The sequence below is a fragment of the Furipterus horrens genome, unplaced genomic scaffold (genome assembly GCF_987537825.1).
Source record: "Furipterus horrens unplaced genomic scaffold, mFurHor1.1.pri manual_scaffold_7, whole genome shotgun sequence".
Lineage (NCBI taxonomy): Eukaryota > Metazoa > Chordata > Mammalia > Chiroptera > Furipteridae > Furipterus > Furipterus horrens.
The window spans coordinates 139,447,696-139,466,414 of record NW_028327177.1 but is presented as its reverse complement, the minus strand read 5'-3'; the positions used below and the strand labels follow the sequence as shown (position 1 = coordinate 139,466,414).

Here is an 18,719-nt window from a genome sequence, read left to right as displayed (position 1 = left end):
CATCAGTGTCCAAGGCCAAGGCCCAGATTGAGATTCAAAGTATGATTTAAGGGCTAAGTCATGATCAGAGATCAAGGTAATCCAACTGCAGGTTCAGGTCCACAGTCCATGTCTATTTTCAAAGTGTAGGGCCAATGTCCATGACCAGGGTCAGGTCCAGACCTACATCCAAAGCTGAGGTACAAGGTATATGTCCAATTTTAGAAGAAGAGGTTCAAAATAATACCTGCATTCTCAGGTACAGTTCCAAATCCCTGGTCCAGGTCCAAAGACCAGGCGTGATATCAGATCTGATTTCAATGCCAAATTCAGGTTCGAGGTCAAGGTCCAAGTCTGGGGCCTAGGTCCAAGAACCAAGTCCAGGTACACAATCCAGGTCTAATCTCTCAATCAAAGTTTCAAATAACTACTGAAGGCCAAATTCTAGGTCTAAGGTCTGATTCAGTGTTCTGGACCAATCCAGGTCAACATCCAGTTCCAGGTCGAAATTCCAAGTTCATGTCATAGCCCAAGTCAGTGTCCCAAAGATACCACTTCACACCTGTCATGAGTTGAATTGTGGCCCTCAGAAATTTATATGGTAAAGTCCTAAGAATGTGGAAATAGGGTCATTGCAGATGTAATTAGTTAAGATGAAGTCGAACAGGAGTAGGATAGATTTCTAACATGACAGGTGTCCTTATGAAAAGGAAATTGAGCATACACACATGCATACAGGGAGCACCATGTAAATGTGAAGACAGAAATCAGTGCAATTCATCTGCAAACCAGGGAATGCTAAAGATTGCCATAAAAACACCAGAAGCCAGAAAAGGGGTATGGAACATACCTCTCTTACAGCCCTCAAGAGTCAATCCTCTAAATACCTTGGACTCTTAGCCTCCAGAACTGTGGAACACTAGCTTTCTGTTTAAGCCTCCTGTTTTTGTTATTTGTCACAGGAGCCATAGCAAACTCATATAACACCTAAGATCCAGATTGAGGTCCAAGGTCCATGACCAAGGTTCAGATATAAGCTCAGATCCAAGATCCTGGACAAATACAGGTTAAAGATTGAATTCTAAGGTTGAAGTCCAAGATCTACACCTATGTCCAAGGTCCAGGTCTAAGTCTAGGACAAATTCCGAGGTCTTGAGTATTATAAAAGGTTCACATCTATTTCCAGTTTCTAGTTAAGATATGAATAGTTTTCCAAGGAACTGGACAAATCCAGGTCCAAGGTGTATGTCCAACATATGTGCAGACCTGAGGTCTTGATTCAATATATATGGCCAAGGTCAGGTCTAGGTGCACATGTGAGATTATGGTCCGCATTCAAGCATGGTATAGTTCCAAAGGTGGGTCTGGTCTATGTCCAAAGTACAGGTTAAATTCATGTGTAAGTTACAGGTTCAAAGTCCAGGACCATGGTCTTTTTTCTGTTTTTGAAACAAAAGCCAGTCTTCAGATTCATATCAAACTGCAATGGACTTTAAATAGTCAAAACAATATTGAAAAAGAAAAAGTTGGTGAACCCACACTTCCTGATCTTAAAGCCTGCTACTAAGTTATAGTAATTACTACAGTGTGGTACTAGCATATGGATGAACATATAAACCAATGGGATAGACCAGAGAATTTAGAAATAAATCCAAACACCTTCTGGCCAACTGATTTTTAACGAGAGTGCCAAGACTATTCAATGGGAAGAGAATAGTCTCTTCAACAAATGGTAATGACACAACTGGGTAATCATATACAAAAGAATGAAGTTAGACCCCTGCCTCGCATGATATATACAAAAATAAAAACAGATCAACAGCCTGAATATAGGAACTAAAACTGTAAAAACTGTTAGAAGGAAACGGGTTCATAACACCAGTTTTGGCAATGGATTCTTAAGTTTGACACTGAAATCATGAGAAACAAAAAAATCTATTGGACTTCGTGAAAATTAAAACTTGTACATCAAAGAACATGGTTAGGAATGTGAAAAAACCTACAGAACGGAAGAAAATATTTGCAAATCATATATCTGATAAGGCCTCAGTTCAGAATATATTTTTAAAACTTAGATTCTTTTTAGATTCACCTACAAAAAAACAAACAACCTAATTTTAAAATGGACAAAGAATGCAAATAAACATTTTCCTAAACAAGCTATGCAATTTCTAACAAGCGCATAAAAAGGTGTTCAACATAATTGGTCATTAAAAAGTGCAAATCAAAACCAGGAGACACCACTCCACACCCACTATGATGGCTTTGTAAAGAAGAAAATGAAAAATAACAAGTGTTGGCGAGTACATGCTGAGTACATTACTGGTGGAAATGTAAAATAGTGCAAAATATTTTGGAGGTTCCTCAAAAAGTTAAACAGAATTAACAATGACCCAACAATTCCACTGCTCGGTATAAACCCAAGAAAAATGAAAACGTGTGTCTGCAGAGAAACTTGTACGTGAATGTTACAGCAACATCATACGAGCCAAAAGGTGGAAACAACCCAAATGCCCATTAGTGGAAAAATGGATAATCTAATTGTGCGGTGTATGTATACAATGGAATATTATTCATCCAAATGTCCATTGACAGATGAATGGATTAATTGCGCTTTATTCAATGGAATATTGCTCAACAATAAAAAAGGAATGAGTTTTCATATACAAAATCTTGGAGATTTCTCAAAATAAGTGCGCTGAGTAAAAGAAGCCAAAAAAAAAAAATTTAAATAGTACATATTGTATGATTCTTCTTATAAAGTTCTTGAAAATGAAAGGTAACCTATAGTGACAAAGCCCTGGTTCCTTGGGACGGGGGGACAGCGAGGGGTGGAGTGTAGGCTTACAAGGGAGAAGGGGAGTGAATTTGGGGCTTGATGGATATGTTCATTATCTTGATGATGGTGATTGTTCCACAGATGTTTCCATAATGTCCAAACTCATCAAACTATCTTTTAAGGTGTTCAGTTGACTATATGTCAATTACACCTCAATAAAAAAGAAATCAGAACACCTCTCTAAGTGTTTTTATATTTTTTAAAAGTTGGGTTCTCAAGTAGAAGAAAAACACTTTTTCATCAAAGTTAAAAATAGCTCCTTTTCACCAGTAGTGGGGTGTTGGCTTTAGAATGTACACGATTTTAGCCAAATTCATTGTCTGAGATTTATGGGGCGCATGTAAGTAGTAAGTGGAAGAATGAACCTTAGTCTTGCAGACTCTGAGCTGGTGGAAGTTTGGGTTCTCCAGGACCTTTCTGGCACGGTGGGAAGGTTTAGAACAAGTGCTGAAAGGCAGAGATGGTTCCATGCCCAATCTTCCCTCAAACTTTTGACCCCCTGTTGTCCAAGCATACAAGGAGCCACATGGATGAGCTTTAGTCAATTCTCAAATATAATGGACAAAAGGGGTCAGATACATCTCTCTTATCTTGTCCTTAAAGTTCTGTCCCTCTGAATGTTCGTAGCCCCATGTCCACCTCAGTCCCTATCTATGTGGCCATTGTAGAGAGGACGTCCTTGGTGACTGAGTAAAGGGAACGACTAGAGATTTAAGTGAAGGGAACGAATGGGATGATAAGACAGAGAGAAGAGGGAGACGACCAGGAAGCAGTTGTGAAGTATCTCACAAAAAGCTGATGACGACTCTAGAAGCTGAAAATAGTAGGGAGAGCCTAGGGGAAAGATTTGAATAAGAAAAAAGGAATCATTCTGCTGGGGCTGCAAGAAAGCTAAAGACTAAGGGAAAGGGGGAATTAAAAATATATAAGATTGCCCTGGCTGGAGTGGCTCACTGAATTTAGTGCTGGCCTGCGAACCAAAAGGTCACGGGCTTGATTCCCAGTCAGGGCACATGCCTGGGTTGCAGGCCAGGTCCCCGTTTGGGGGGTGCACGAGAGGCAACCACAAACTGATATTTCTCTCCCTCTCTTTCTCCCTCCTTTCCCCTCTCGCTAAAAATAAATCAATAAAATCCTTAAAAAAAATTTCTGAGATGCAGGAGGGACTAGAATCTCAGAACAGGACTGAAGGGACTAGAGAGTAAAAGAGGGAAGAGAAAGCCAGTCAGCATATGGACAGCTGGCCCCAATCTAGCCGGAGGGCCTCTGCTTCCCAACAGAAGCCAGAAGGCTGGATATTTGCCTACTGGTTCCCATCATCCATTGTCAAGCATTTGCCAGGGATGCAGAACTCCTTTGGGGTCCAAATTGCATATTGACAGAAAAGCTTCCTGTACAGTCTCAGCGGAGAGAAGCTCCTGGAAGAGCCAAGAGAAATGAAATAAGGAAACTGATTTCACCTGGGTGCAGCAACAGTCAGGGTAAGAATGTGGCCAAACAGCCTTGACCAGTGTGGCTCAGCTGGTTGGGCGTTGTCCTGCTTTCACCGGTTCAATTCCCAGTCAGGGCGCGTGCCTGCGTGGTGGGTCCAGTCCTGACTGCGGTGCGTGGGAGAGGCAGCCAATGGATGTTTCTATCTCACGTCAATGTTTCCTCTCATTCTCCCTCCCTTTCCCTCTATCAGTCAATCAATAAAGGTTTTAAAAAAAAAGAATATGGACAAGAGGGTGTGAGATGAAGTATACAAGTTGTCCCAGGCTGCCCTCCCTTGGTCGTGCTTGGGGAGCACATGCATGACGTGGAGCTCAGCACGTCACGGAGCCAGGCCATCTGGCTCAGACACAGTCTCTAGTGAACTCAGTATCAGTGCATTAGTGGGGGAAAAACTCACTCTACTGCAATAAACCTGAGGCCATAATTGAGTCTGATCTCTGATCTTAACTGCCCCAGCCTCTGTTTTGCCGTGAGCGTACACACACAGACACACACACACACATAAACGAGTGCACGCATGCACGCGTGCACACGCACACACACACACACACACGCACACACACACACACGGCCTCCCAGACTCCATTGCGGCAAGCGAGTAAAGGCAAGACAAGCGAAATTGAAGCCAGGAGAAAGTTGCTTTCATAAGACTTTATTTTTCAGGGTCCAGAAGCTGGAACCAGGGCAAAACAGACACTTAGGGCTGTCCCCTGGGCACAAGATTCAAAAAAAAGTCTTTGATTCTTCGGCCAATTCCCTTAATCTTTTCACCAATATTCCGCAACCTACGGCCCACTTCTCCGAATATGACATTCTGGACCTGTGTACCAGGAAGAAGCAGGCTCCGTGATGGGGCTGGACCCAGGGTCAAGACCCCTTCCCATCTACATACCCCTTTCCTGGGTCACCCCAGGAGACTTGGGGCTCCAGTTCACTCCCTGACCTTTGGAGCATGTGGTTGAATCCTTACACCCGTAAACAGATGAGGAAACTGAGGCCCAGAGATGGCTAGTGGCTTCCCAAGGTCACACAGCCCCTCCCAGCAAAGCTGAGACAGAGCATGGGCTGAAACCTCAGTGGCTCTCAGACTTCAGCAGGAGTCAGAATCTTCTGGAAGGCTTCTTAAACACAAATTGCTGGGCTGCACCCCAGAGTCTGAGTCAGCAAGTCTGAGTGGGGCCTGAGAATTCAAAGTTCTAACAAGTTCCCAGGTGAGGACCACACTGAGAACCACTGCTCTAAGGGACTGCAGAGCCATTTCCTGGAGACCTGGGGCTCAGGTTAGGGGAGGAGCCCAGGGTAGGAGGGGCTTTCTCTGCCCTGGATGGGGCAGTGGGTAGTTGGTCCCTAAGATGTTCCGCACACCGTCCCCTGGTGGCCCCTACAGTTGAGAAGGGGCCGCTCACCTCCACACAGTTGATGTCAAAGTAACCGTTGTCCTGGTCCAGGGTGACAGCCCCTGTACACTGCTTCACCAGCTAGAAAGAGGAGGCTTGAGGTTAAACTGGAACCTCTGTGATTTAACCTTCCAGCCTCACCCCAGCGTCCGGAATTGTTCCCCGGAGGCCTGTTGTTCAGCATCTTGGGAGGCCCCCGTGGCCCCCAGGCTCCAGCCTCACCCCATTCTCCTTGAAGTCACAGTGCTCAGGTGGCTGCTGTGTGGTCCTCGGGCACACGGTCTCCTTCACTGTGAAGCTCACAGGCTTCGGGGTGTTTGGGTCGTTGTCCTGGCCAGAAGAGAAGGTGAGGAGACCAGGCTTGGGCACCCGCTTGCCTCCTCTGATCTGCCTCCCTGAGCCTGCCCCCATCAGGAGAAGAGGGTTTCCACAGCCTCTCCTGGTTCACCCTGGCGCTGGGTTTGGTGCCAGGGTGGAGAGGTGAGCGGGACAGAGCCCATTCCTGCCCGGGCCAAGCACCCAGAGAGCAGGAGCGCACCTCAGACAAGCTCAAGGGACCCAGGGAACCGCAGGGCCGAGCAGGGCCCTTCCTGGTGAGGGAACAAGGGAGAGCAGGACATTGAAGCAGGGAAGCCACATCCCAGACCCAGTGACCCCATTCTTGTTCCCGGACCTCCCAGAAGTCCCTGAAGCCTGAACGGGGGTGTGGAGGGGGCACCTCTGTGCACAGTATAGATTCTAAGGCAGGAGGCTGTCGTCTGGGAGGGGACACGGCTCGGGGTAGGTCCCCTGGAAGAGCTGGCGTCCCGCTGAAAGGCAGAAGTGCCCCCCACAGCAGGTCCAGCGTGAGCAAGGGAGGTGGCCGTGTGGCCCAGCCTGGTGGGAGCAGAGCCTCCCTCCCGGGCGCCCTCCCCAACTCACTCCCCGGGGCCGCTGCTCCAGCTCCAGGAGGCGGTAGAGACTGTGCTCCAAGGACTTCTGGTTGAAGCCCTCCACGGCCCGGAGCACGGCCTCCCGGTAGCTGAGGGCCTGGGCAGTGGCCGGAGGCGTCGCCAGGCCCAGCAGCAGTAGCAATAGTGACCAGCGCCCCCGGGACAGGCTGTCCCTCTGGGTCTCCATGGTCCCTGGGTCTGCCCCCTCGCAGCCTGCCGGTCGGCCTTTATGGCCTGGCCTGTCGCAACGGCCGGGCCAGGAGCCTTCCTGCCTGCCCCCTCGCTGGCCGCCCGCCAGGGGTGGCTGGAACTTGCCTCACTCCGCTGTTGCCTCAGGGGCTCGCTGGACAGTGAGCGCGGTCTCCTTCGTGTGCAGCATGAAGAAATGGTTTCTCCATCTCCCTGGCAACGTCTTGGCCTCTCCTGGGCCCCTCGGGAGAGTTTTCGCCAGGGTTGCTCAAGAGAGTTGGCTTGTCCAGGAGAGAGGGAGGGAGTCAGGTGCCTGTCCCGCGCCTTTCTCCCCGCTGTGGCTGCCTCAGGAACCCGCATCCTGCGGTGTCTTCACCACTAAATCCTCATCCTAGGCGCTGCCTGGCACACAGTGGGCACTCAGGTCACGCTGGATGAACGAACAGCAGCGACCACCCTCCCTCTAGTGCCTCACCCACCCTGCCTGTCCCAGTGGCGGACTTTAAGGCCACGTCTGCTGTCTAGACCCAGCCCTCAGTCAGTTCAGGGGCTCAGGTCCATCTGTCCCTTCTCCTGGATGCTTCTCCACTGCTTTCCAGTCTGGAAATGTCCCCAGCCCCCAGCAGATGTGGCCTGCGGCCGTGGCCCCTCCCCTACCGAGGCAGAGGAAGGGCTCCCTACAACCACACTGACCCACAGCTTGCTCCCTCTGCCCCTCAAGGCCGCCGCAGGCTGGCCAGCCCGCACTGAATCCCTGGCCACTCTCAAGCCTCGTCTTTACCTACCGGGGCGCTGGTGACCCCTCTGTCCTCCTGACACGGCCCCCACCCCCTTCTTCCCAGAGGCTGCTCTCCTGGTTTTGCTCCCGTTTCCCTGGTAGCTCCTTTTGGGTCTGTTACCAGGACCTTGTCCTTAGCATGGACGGCCTGCAAAGTGCCGTCCTGGGCTGGTTCTCTTCCCAGGTCTCACGTCTCCCTGGGGACACCCTCTCTCAGGCCGTCAGGTATCATGGACAGACAGCTGCTCTGTGTCTCTGAGTTCAACACTTCTGGGGTCATCCCTGGCAGTCCCCAGGCTGCCTGGCCTGCTATTGTGCCGGGTGCCCGCTGCACAAGCCCTGAGCTGAAAGGCTGGGGAGTACCCCACCTGCTCCTTCTTCTTCCTTGGGACACTCCCCTTCCACCTGGGCAGCTTCCCCAACCTCCGACCAGACACGGCCACCCCCTCCTCTTTGCTCCCATCGTCTTCTGGAAGTCCCCTCCCATCTGACCCGCAGTGACTCGATGTTCAGTGCTCTAGATGAGACAGGAGGCCGGGGTGGCTGGTGCTGGGAGGTGGGCAGAGCACCGCTGGGAGAAATAACGGGCCAGGAGGGAATTCTAGTCCCTGCTCTCCTGTGGAACGAATGACCACGTGGCCGTGAGGCCTGGCGTCGCTGTTGGCCTCTGTTGGCCTGTGGGACTCTGGGGGCTTGGGCAGGGCACCTTGGAAGGTGGCAGCTTGGATGCTGCTGCTGCTTGCACACTCAGCCTGGGGAGAAGGAAGGAGAAACGGGCCGGTGTGCAACCTGGTTTCATAGCCCGCGTATTGCCCCAGTGGGCTCTTGATCAAGCCGCTTGCACATCAGGGCCCTTTACAGTGGTTGGGAGGAGGGTCAACCCAGAACATAGGACCCCTAAGATATCTCCTGGATCCCCCACCTTTTTTTCTGGCTTCAGGGCCTCCAAGGAGCCATGTATGTATGTATCCATGTCAGTCTTTAGATTAGGTCACAAGACCTGCCCGATCCTGTGTTCCTCTAGGGCAGTTCCAGCTGAAGGGGACGTGCTGGTTCAGCCAACACTGCACACTTCTCTCACTTGGAATCAGCCTGCGCCCAGGTGGCTCCCGCAGGCCCTCTGATGCCAGTCAGAGGTGGTGGTAGGGGGACTTGCCTTCCCTCTCTGGGCCACAGCACAGGGTCCAGCCTTCCCAGCTTCCATGAGGATGGGGTGGTTGTCTGCCACGTGAGGTGGGGGGCTGATCAGACCTTCAGAAGCCATGGCTGACCTCTTTTCCAGCTTATCTTTTCATAGGATCTCATCTCATTAACCAGGTGATCAGAAGGTCCTCAGTGAGTCCAGATCAGAAAAGAAGAAAAAGAAAAAGTAAAGCTCAGCCCCTCACGTGCCTGATAGAGGATGAGGTCTGACTAAGGAGTAAGGAAGGTAAAGAATCGGGACATGGCTGGCCCATAATTACGCTCCTTAAACAGCGGCTGCTATTATCAACAGTGCTAGAAGTTGCCCCCACAGGCTGGCCAGGACCTTAGACTCCGGGCTCAGGCGAGCAGGGGTTTGAGTCATTGGTTTGCCTCTCACTAGCTGTGACTTCCTTTGAAGACTTCTGTCCTGGCAGGCACTCTCAGCAGCATGTGAGCGGGAATCTCACTCAGGCTGCCGCAGGCCTGACTGAGAAGCCCAGCAGGGAGAGAGGCGGAGCCAGCTGTCAAAATGGTGCATCTGACTGGCCTCCTGGGTTTTCGCTTGGGGGAGAGAGAGAGACAGAAAGACAGACAGAGAGACAGAGAAGGCCAAGCGGAGAGGGAGAGAAGAGCCAGGTCAGGAGTGGGCACTCGCCCCACGCCCACTCCTCACCCAGCAAAGAGACCAGAGCAGCCCAGGAGGTGGGAGCAGAAGGTCCTGCAGAGGCTGGTGCAAGACTGTTGTCACCATTCCTCCTCAAGCTGGGGGTCCCACCTTTCCCAATCCCCCTCTATTTTCCCTTTGAGTCTGGTTGAGCCAGGTGCTCTTCCCCATCCTGTTCTGCATTAAAATGCCCCTCGCTCCACAGGCCCTCTCACAGCCAGAGCGGAACCCACCCTTCTGCCTTTTAGAACCCTCATCTCGGGGGGCTGTGCATCTCAGGGACAAGCCCCCCAGCCCCTGCAGGTTCCCTGTGCACCCAGCTCTCTCACGAAGAGCTCTGCGCATCGGGTTCACTGGCATCCTTTTTAGCAAGCAAGCTAATCTCTGGGGGCCTGTCCTCGTCCACCAGAGGTGGTGGAACAACACTGACTCTCTTAAATGGAAGGCTTTGGGGTCTCAGTAGTCTGTGCAATAGAACTTTCTGCAGTGAGGGAACTGTTCTATATCTGTGCTATCCAGTATGGTAGCTATTAACCACGCATGGCTATTGAGCACTGAAACAAGGCTGGTATAACTGAGGCACTGATGTCTTAGTTTTCATTAATTTAAATGTAAGTGGCCACATACATGTAGGATCGTGGTGGAGAGCCTTTCTTCCTTGGCCTCCTTGTAAAAATGTTCTCCTTTATAGGGTCATATTCTGAGGGGTTTATGGCAAATGGATGGCCCGAGACACCCACAAAACATTAGCCCTCGCCCACTCAGCTCAAGGCCAAAAGCAACCCCTCCAGGTTGGCAGACACCAGCTGTGGTCATGCCCCCATGAACTTGAGAGAGAATGAAGCTCTCAGAGGGAAGCCTTTCCCCAGGGCCACATTCTGTCTCACAAGGACCACGTGACCTCTGCTCCAGCCCGCAGAGCGCAGGCGCCTTACAGCGTCCAGATGCCCGCTGCCTTGCAGCCACAGGACATCCTCTGGGACAGGCAGGAAGGGCCGTGATGCTGTTTCCATTTCACAGATAAGTAAACTGAGGCCGAACCAGAGGCGGCAAAGCAACTTTTCCAAGACACCAAGATACTTGAAGACAGATGTAATGCTGAGGCTCAGGTCATCTGCAGGCTCTCCCACCCCCAGCTCGCCCTTTCCTCTGCACCAGCTGCCCCCACCCCACAGGTGATGGGGGAAGGACAACCAGGAATCATTCTGAAAAGGGCAAGCTCTGGCCCTGGCTGGTGTGGCTCAGTGGACTGAACAGCAGCCTGTGAACCAAAGGGTTGCCAGTTCAATTCCTGGTCAGGGCACATGTCTGGGTTGTGGGTCAGGTCCCCAGTTAGGGGGTTCTGAGAGACAACCAATCAATGTATCTCCCATATGTCGATGCTTCTCTCCCCTTCTTTCTTTCTTGTTTTTTTCTTCAAGACTTCTAGCTCAAAGCAAGTCATAACAAGTAGTAAGGTTCTAGGCTTATATCTTTCTTGACAAAGGTCAATCTTTTTTGATGTTGTTTGTTTGTTTTTAAATATTTCATTTATTTATTTTTAGAGAGAGGGGAAGGGAGGGAGAAAGAAAGGGAGAGAAACATTACAGTGTGATTGCTTCTCATGTGCCCCCAACTGGGGATCTGGCCCGCAACCCAGGCATGTGCCCTGACTGGGTATCAAACCAGCGACCCTTCGGTTTGCAGGCTGGCACTCAATCCACTGAACCACAACTGCCAGGAGTCTTCCTTTCTTCCTCCCTTCCCATCTCTCTAAAAATAAATATATAAAATCTTAAAAACAAAAACAAACAAACAAAAAAGAAAACGGGTAAGCTCTAACACCATGAAACTCAGAAATTCCATTCCTGGGTGTTTACCTTCAAGAAATGAAAGCATGCCTCCACACAAAAACTCGTACAAGGATGCGCATAGCAACTTTATTCAAAATAGTCAAGAAGAAAAAGATGATGCAGAAGAAGAAGAAAAAGAAGGAAATAGTCAACAATCAGGGACAACCCAATTATCCATCAGCAGGCTCATCAAACTGGGCCACGCACACAGGTTACCGGAACGCTACTTGCCAGTACAAAGGCATGAATTGTCAACACACACATCTCCAATGACGGGAAGTGAAAGGAGCCAGATGCAGAAGATCATGACCGCATGATTCTTTTTATGTGAAGTCTCCAGAATAGGTGAAGCTCTGGTGGGAAGAGGTAGACCAGTGGCTCCCAGGGGCCAGGGTGAGTAAGAGGGCATTCACGGCAAAAGGGTGTGAGGGCATGTTTTGGGTAACAAAAATGTTCTACATCTTGATTGCAGTGGAGGTTACATGATTGTATACATTTGTCCCAACTCACGTAATTACGCTAAAAACTGAATTTTATGGTAGATAATTTATACCTCTGTTTTCAAAGTTGCAGAATGAGGGGGTAAGCGGTGGCAGTAGGGAACATTGTTCCCTCTCCCCGGCTCTGACAGCAGGGCCCAAGCTTCGAGAAGCTGGCTCAGGGCACCACTGAAGATGCAAAAAGGAGTGAAGGGGAGGAAAAGGAGCCCTGGGGCTGCCGCCTCCCAGCCCACTGAGGGACGCTCTGAGTGCGCCCAGGGTCCCTGCTCCGGACACACCAACATGGGCCGGGGATAAGTCTCTCTGTTTCTGTTTCCTCGTCTGTGAGATGAATGTGGGGTTTCACTGGATTAAGTCGGCACTTCTCAGATTTGCCTTCCTTCACAGGAAACACAGACACCCCGAAAAGCCTCAGCATGCCTTGGAGTCTGGATTTGATGCTCAGAGGATTGGAATGGGTCCAGCCCCAACTCCTCCTAGGGCGGGCGTTGCTCCAAGCTGAAAAGGGTTAAGTCCTGGAAACCAAGCACCTTCCGCCTCCACACACACAGCATCTTGCCTAATGTGGGCATTTGTCAACCTGCTAATAGCAGGCTGGTGCACGAGGCTACAACTCAACCAGGACAGGAAGGAACCCCGGAACAATTTTACATCCTAGAGGCCCAGAGATTGAGAAAGACTGGGACAGCCCATTCCAGCCCCTAGCACAGTGTTTCCTCTCCTTCCAGTGCATTCTGTGGGGACACAGCATCCAGGTGCAAGCTGTAAGGAGGGCTCTTCCACTGCTGTCCAGGATTTCTGACTTCCACAGACAGGACCCCAATAAACCTCACAGGAGAACTTGGCCCTCTGGCATGAATCCCTCCCCTGCTTCCGAAGCTACTGTGGCTCCCTGTCGCCCAGAGGCTTCCATTCCGTGTCCTCTGCCTCTGACCGCACTCAGGCCTCATCACGTCCCCACGCCGGGGATTCCCCTCTCGGGCTGCCCAGCGCGGGGCACTGAGCTGCAGTAGGTACGGGAGGGCGGCCTCACTCCCTCCACGCGTTACAGCAGCACGGGGCCGGGGGAGGGGCCGCCAGGACCAGCGACCCTCCCCCTTTCCCAGTGCCCTTGGTTTCAGCTTCTGAGAAGTGTGCTCGCTGCTTGCTTTGTTGTTTCTCGCTGATGCCCGTGGCTGATCGCACTCCTCCCGTTTCTGAGACCAAGAGTGGTCAAGCCCTGGCCAGCATGGCTCCGCTGGTTGGGCATCATCCCGTGAGGTGAAGGGCCACCAGTTTGATCCCAATCAGGGCACATGCCGGGGTTGTGGTTTCTGTCCCAGTCGAGGCACGTACGAGCAACAACCAATCGATGTCTCTCTCTCATGGGTGTTTCTCCCCTTCTCTATCTCCCTCCCTTTTCTTCTCTCTATCAATAAGTAAATAAATAATTTTTTTTTTTTAAAGAGCCCTGGCTGGTGCGGCTCAGTGGATTGAGCTCCAGCCTGCGAACCAAGGGTTGCCGGTTTGAGTCCTAGTCGGGGCGCATGCCTGGGTTGTGGGCCAGGTCCCCAGTTGGGGGCATGTGAGGCAACTGGTCACTGTTTCTCTCCCTCTTTCCCTCCCTTCTCCTCTCTCTAAAAATAAATAAATAAACAAACAAACAAATACATAAATAAAAGAATAGACACTGGAGGTGAGGTGAAGTGTACGAGTTGGCCAAGGCTGCCCTCCGCTGGTCGTGCTGAGTGAGCACATGCTCTTCATGGAGCTCAGCAACTCCCGGAGCCAGGCCATCTGGTTCAGCCACAGCCTCTGCTGGACTCAGCAGAAGTGCATTCGTGGGGGAAAAGCTCATTCGAGGGCATCAACCCTGCGGCCGTAATTGAGTCTGATCTCCACCCTTTACCAACAGTATTATCATTCCTTCCCGCAGACCCAGCACTTACAGGTCTGAGAGGCTTACCTCCTGGGAAGCGCGGATCTTTCCCTCCATCACCCGAGTAAGGCGCTGATCCCCGCGTGCCCACGGTGGGCTGCCCCTCAGAGCGGAGGGCTTTGGCAGGGTTGAGATTCTCAGGTCGAGTTGGAACTTGAAGGGCATTAGAGCCCTGCTGATGTTGGAACCCAGCCAGCCAGGAGACTGAACTGCATCTCCGTGTTTCGCTGAATGCCCAGGGCCTGCCCTCCACTGTCACCTCTGTCTGAGCAGGAACAGCTCAGCAGCATCCCCACCAACACAGCGCAGATCTTCTTAAGTCCCTACTAGGTGTTCAGCAAGGAGGGCAGGAGGGGTGTGAGGGCGCCGGGAGCGACCCAGAGAATGGAGATGCTGTCCTGGACCCCTTGGCCCTGCTGCCTCACCCCATGCTCTCCTGGATGGAACAGCTGCCCCCACCCTTGCCTGTGTGTTGGCCACACATGCGTGCATGCGTGCGCGCACACACACAAACACAGACACACACACACACACACACACACGGCCTCCCAGACACCATGGCGGCAAGCGGGTGAAGGCAAGACAAGTGAAATTGAAGCCAGGAGGAACTTGCTTTCACAAGACTTTATTTTTCAGGGTCCAGAAGCTGGAACCAAGGCAAAACAGACACTTAGGGCTGTTCCCTGGGCGCAAGATTCGAAAAAAAATCTTTGATTCTTCGGCCAATTCCCTCAATCTTTTCGCCAATATTCCGCAACCTACGGCCCACTTGTCCGAATATGACATTCTGGACCTGTGTACCAGGAAGAAGCAGGCTCCGTGATGGGGCTGGACCCAGGGTCAAGACCCCTTCCCACCTACATACCCCTTTCCTGGGTCACCCCAGGAGACTTGGGGCTCCAGTTCACTCCCTGACCTTTGGAGCATGTGATTGAATCCCTACACCCATAAACAGATGAGGAAACTGAGGCCCAGAGATGGCTAGTGGCTTCCCAAGCTCACACAGCCCCTCCCAGCAAAGCTGAGACAGAGCATGGGCTGAAACCTCAGTGGCTCTCAGACTTCAGCAGGAGTCAGAATCTTCTGGAAGGCTTCTTAAACACAAATTGCTGGGCTGCACCCCAGAGTCTGAGTCAGCAAGTCTGAGTGGGGCCTGAGAATTCAAAGTTCTAACAAGTTCCCAGGTGAGGACCACACTGAGAACCACTGCTCTAAGGGACTGCAGAGCCATTTCCTGGAGACCTGGGGCTCAGGTTAGGGGAGGAGCCCAGGGTAGGAGGGGCTTTCTCTGCCCTGGATGGGGCAGTGGGTAGTTGGTCCCTAAGATGTTCCGCACACCGTCCCCTGGTGGCCCCTACAGTTGAGAAGGGGCCGCTCACCTCCACACAGTTGATGTCAAAGTAACCGTTGTCCTGGTCCAGGGTGACAGCCCCCGTACACAGCTTCACCAGCTAGAAAGAGGAGGCTTGAGGTTAAACTGGAACCTCTGTGATTTAACCTTCCAGCCTCACCCCAGCGTCCGGAATTGTTCCCCGGAGGCCTGTTGTTCAGCATCTTGGGAGGCCCCCGTGGCCCCCAGGCTCCAGCCTCACCCCATTCTCCTTGAAGTCACAGTGCTCAGGTGGCTGCTGTGTGGTCCTCGGGCACACGGTCTCCTTCACTGTGAAGCTCACAGGCTTCGGGGTGTTTGGGTCGTTGTCCTGGCCAGAAGAGAAGGTGGGGAGACCAGGCTTGGGCACCCGCTTGCCTCCTCTGATCTGCCTCCCTGAGCCTGCCCCCATCAGGAGAAGAGGGTTTCCACAGCCTCTCCTGGTTCACCCTGGCGCTGGGTTTGGTGCCAGGGTGGAGAGGTGAGCGGGACAGAGCCCATTCCTGCCCGGGCCAAGCACCCAGAGAGCAGGAGCGCACCTCACACAAGCTCAAGGGACCCAGGGAACCGCAGGGCCGAGCAGGGCCCTTCCCGGTGAGGGAACAAGGGAGAGCAGGACATTGAAGCAGGGAAGCCACATCCCAGACCCAGTGACCCCATTCTTGTTCCCGGACCTCCCAGAAGTCCCTGAAGCCTGAACGGGGGTGTGGAGGGGGCACCTCTGTGCACAGTATAGATTCTAAGGCAGGAGGCTGTCGTCTGGGAGGGGACACGGCTCGGGGTAGATCCCCTGGAAGAGCTGGGGTCCCGCTGAAAGGCAGAAGTGCCCCCCACGGTAGGTCCAGCGTGAGCACGGGAGGTGGCCCGTGTGGCCCAGCCTGGTGGGAGCAGAGCCTCCCTCCCGGGCGCCCTCCCCAACTCACTCCCTGGGGCTGCTGCTCCAGCTCCAGGAGGCGGTAGAGACTGTGCTCCAAGGACTTCTGGTTGAAGCCCTCCACGGCCCGGAGCACGGCCTCCCGGTAGCTGAGGGCCTGGGCAGTGGCTGGAGGCGTCGCCAGGCCCAGCAGCAGTAGCAACAGTGACCAGCGCCCCCAGGACCGGCTGTCCCTCTGGGTCTCCATGGTCCCTGGGTCTGCCTCCTCGCAGCCTGCCGGTCGGCCTTTATGGCCGGGCCTGTCGCAACGGCCGGACCAGGAGCCTTCCTGCCTGCCCCCTCGCTGGCCGCCCGCCAGGGGTGGCTGGAACTTGCCTCACTCCGCTGTTGCCTCAGGGGCTCGCTGGACAGTGAGCGCGGTCTCCTTCGTGTGCAGCATGAAGAAATGGTTTCTCCATCTCCCTGGCAACGTCTTGGCCTCTCCTGGGCCCCTCGGGAGAGTTTTCGCCAGGGTTGCTCAAGAGAGTTGGCTTGTCCAGGAGAGAGGGAGGGAGCCAGGCGCCTGTCCCGCACCTTTCTCCCCGCTGTGGCTGCCTCAGGAACCCCCATCCTGCGGTGTCTTCACCACTAAATCCTCATCCTAGGCGCTGCCTGGCACACAGTGGACACTCAGATCACGCTGGATGAATGAACAGCAGCGACCGCCCTCCCTCTAGTGCCTCGCCCACCCTGCCTGTCCCAGTGGCGGACTTTAAGGCCACGTCTGCTGTCTAGACCCAGCCCTCAGTCAGTTCAGGGGCTCATGTCCATCTGTCCCTTCTCCTGGATGCTTCTCCACTGCTTTCCAGTCTGGAAATGTCCCCAGCCCCCAGCAGATGTGGCCTGCGGCCGTGGCCCCTCCCCTACCGAGGCAGAGGAAGGGCTCCCTACAACCACACTGACCCACAGCTTGCTCCCTCTGCCCCTCAAGGCCGCCGCAGGCTGGCCAGCCCGCACTGGATCCGTGGCCACTCTCAAGCCTCGTCTTTACCTACCGGGGCGCTGGTGACCCCTCTGTCCTCCTGACACGGCCCCCACCCCCTTCTTCCCAGAGGCTGCTCTCCTGGTTTTGCTCCCGCTTCCCTGGTAGCTCCTTCTGGGTCTGCTACCAGGACCTTGCCCTTAGCATGGACGGCCTGCAAAGTGCCGTCCTGGGCTGGTTCTCTTCCCAGGCCTCACGTCTCCCTGGGGACACCCTCTCTCAGGCCGTCAGGTATCATGGACAGACAGCTGCTCTGTGTCTCTGAGTTCAACACTTCTGGGGTCAGCCCTGGCAGTCCCCAGGCTCCCTGGCCTGCTGTTTCGCTGGGTGCCTGCTGCACTAGACCTGAGCTGAAAAGTGGGGAGCACCCCACCTGCTTCTTCTTTTTTGGGACTCTCCCCTCAGAGCTCTGCCAACACCCCTGTCCTGGCTCCTACCACTCCCTTCTCTCTTCTAAATGCAGCCACAGCCTCCAGATGCCACCTCCTGCAGGTTCTGGGCTCTGCCCAGACCATGGTCTCTCCCACACCATTGTCCAGGGGCTCCTCCAAACTGGTGACCTGGCCACTTCATATCCAGCCTTCAGGAGCCCACACCCCACAGGCTGGCACCGGAACCTGGAGTTTTGTGACTCCCTTTTGCCTTCACCTGCAGCCCTGGGTGCCCCAGGTGTCAGGCTGCCACCCACACCCCACCACTCAGGCCCCTCGGACCCTCTGCTACCAAAGCAGCTTCCCGGATCTCCGACCAGACATGGCCACCCCCTCCTCTTTGCTCCCATCGTCTTCCGGAAGTCCCCTCCCATCTGACCCCCAATGACTCGCTGTTCAGTGCTCTAGATGAGACAGGAGGCCGGGGTGGCTGGTGCTGGGAGGTGGGCAGAGCACCGCTGGGAGAGATAACGGGCCAGGAGGGAATTCTAGTCCCTGCTCTCCTGTGGAATGAATGACCACGTGGCCGTGAGGCCTGGCATCGTTGTTGGCCTCTGTTGGCCTGTGGGACTCTGGGGGCTTGGGCAGGGCACCTTGGAAGGTGGCAGCTTGGATGCTGCTGCTGCTTGCACACTCAGCCTGGGGAGAAGGAAGGAGAAACGGGCCAGTGTGCAACCTGGTTTCATAGCCCGCGTATTGCCCCAGTGGGCTCTTGATCAAGCCGCTTGCACATCAGGGCCCTTTACAGCGGTTGGGAGGAGGGTCAGCCCAGAACATAGGACCCCTAAGATATCTCCTGGATCCCCCACCTTTTTTTCTGGCTTCAGGGCCTCCAAGGAGCCAAACTGGGAGAGAAGTATGTATCCATGTCAGTCTTTAGATTAGGGCACGAGACCTGCCTGATCCTGTGTTCCTCTAGGGCAGTTCCAGCTGAAGGGGACGTGCTGGTTCAGCCAACACTGCACACTTCTCTCACTTGGAATCAGCCTGCGCCCAGGTGGCTCCCGCAGGCCCTCTGATGCCAGTCAGAGGTGGTGGTAGGGGGACTTGCCTTCCCTCTCTGGGCCACAGCACAGGGTCCAGCAAATGGAAGTGTGATTACAGATTTTATGTGTGCACTCACACACGGGCACACACATGCACGTCAGCATCCACTTTACCACTGAGAAAACTAAGACCTAAAGAGAAATATCTGACAGTTACTCGGGAAGCTTTAAAACAGTGGTTCTCAAAGTTTCATGCCAGATCATTAGCATCCCCAACCCCTGGGAGCTTGTTAGAAATGGAAATTCAGCCCTGAGCGATGTGGCTCAGTTG

The 18,719-nt window shown here is 53.3% G+C and overlaps 2 protein-coding genes across 2 annotated transcripts; both read right to left on the bottom strand.

Moving 5' to 3' along the window:
- Positions 1–4,948: 4,948 nt before the first annotated feature.
- Positions 4,949–6,855, bottom strand: LOC150005405 (protegrin-2-like). The gene is made up of 4 exons (XM_090283077.1): positions 6,631–6,855; positions 5,932–6,039; positions 5,719–5,790; positions 4,949–5,132 (listed from the first exon to the last, which is right to left on the bottom strand). Exons 1-4 carry the CDS (start codon positions 6,826–6,828, stop codon positions 5,010–5,012), a joined length of 501 nt encoding a protein of 166 aa, XP_090139203.1. The 5' UTR covers positions 6,829–6,855; the 3' UTR covers positions 4,949–5,009.
- A 7,461-nt stretch (positions 6,856–14,316) lies between these two features.
- LOC150005404 (protegrin-5-like) lies at positions 14,317–16,392 on the bottom strand. Its single transcript, XM_090283076.1, has 4 exons — positions 16,000–16,392; positions 15,300–15,407; positions 15,087–15,158; positions 14,317–14,500 (listed from the first exon to the last, which is right to left on the bottom strand). The coding sequence occupies exons 1-4, from the start codon at positions 16,195–16,197 to the stop codon at positions 14,378–14,380; spliced, it is 501 nt and encodes a 166-aa protein (XP_090139202.1). The 5' UTR covers positions 16,198–16,392; the 3' UTR covers positions 14,317–14,377.
- Between the last annotated feature and the right edge of the window lie 2,327 nt (positions 16,393–18,719).

What these genes read in the sequence shown, in the direction of transcription:
- LOC150005405 (XM_090283077.1), bottom strand. Translation starts at nt 6,828, where the DNA reads ATGGAGACCCAGAGGGACAGCCTGTCCCGGGGGCGCTGGTCACTATTG. An exon ending in GTGACTTCAAGGAGAATGGG is followed by an intron (nt 5,791 to 5,931) that starts GTGAGGCTGGAG and finishes TCCTCTTTCTAG; the next exon opens with CTGGTGAAGCAGTGTACAGG. An exon ending in TTGACATCAACTGTGTGGAG is followed by an intron (nt 5,133 to 5,718) that starts GTGAGCGGCCCC and finishes CCTGGTACACAG; the next exon opens with GTCCAGAATGTCATATTCGG.
- LOC150005404 (XM_090283076.1), bottom strand. Translation starts at nt 16,197, where the DNA reads ATGGAGACCCAGAGGGACAGCCGGTCCTGGGGGCGCTGGTCACTGTTG. An exon ending in TGGAGCAGCAGCCCCAGGGA is followed by an intron (nt 15,408 to 15,999) that starts GTGAGTTGGGGA and finishes TCTTCTGGCCAG; the next exon opens with GACAACGACCCAAACACCCC. An exon ending in GTGACTTCAAGGAGAATGGG is followed by an intron (nt 15,159 to 15,299) that starts GTGAGGCTGGAG and finishes TCCTCTTTCTAG; the next exon opens with CTGGTGAAGCTGTGTACGGG.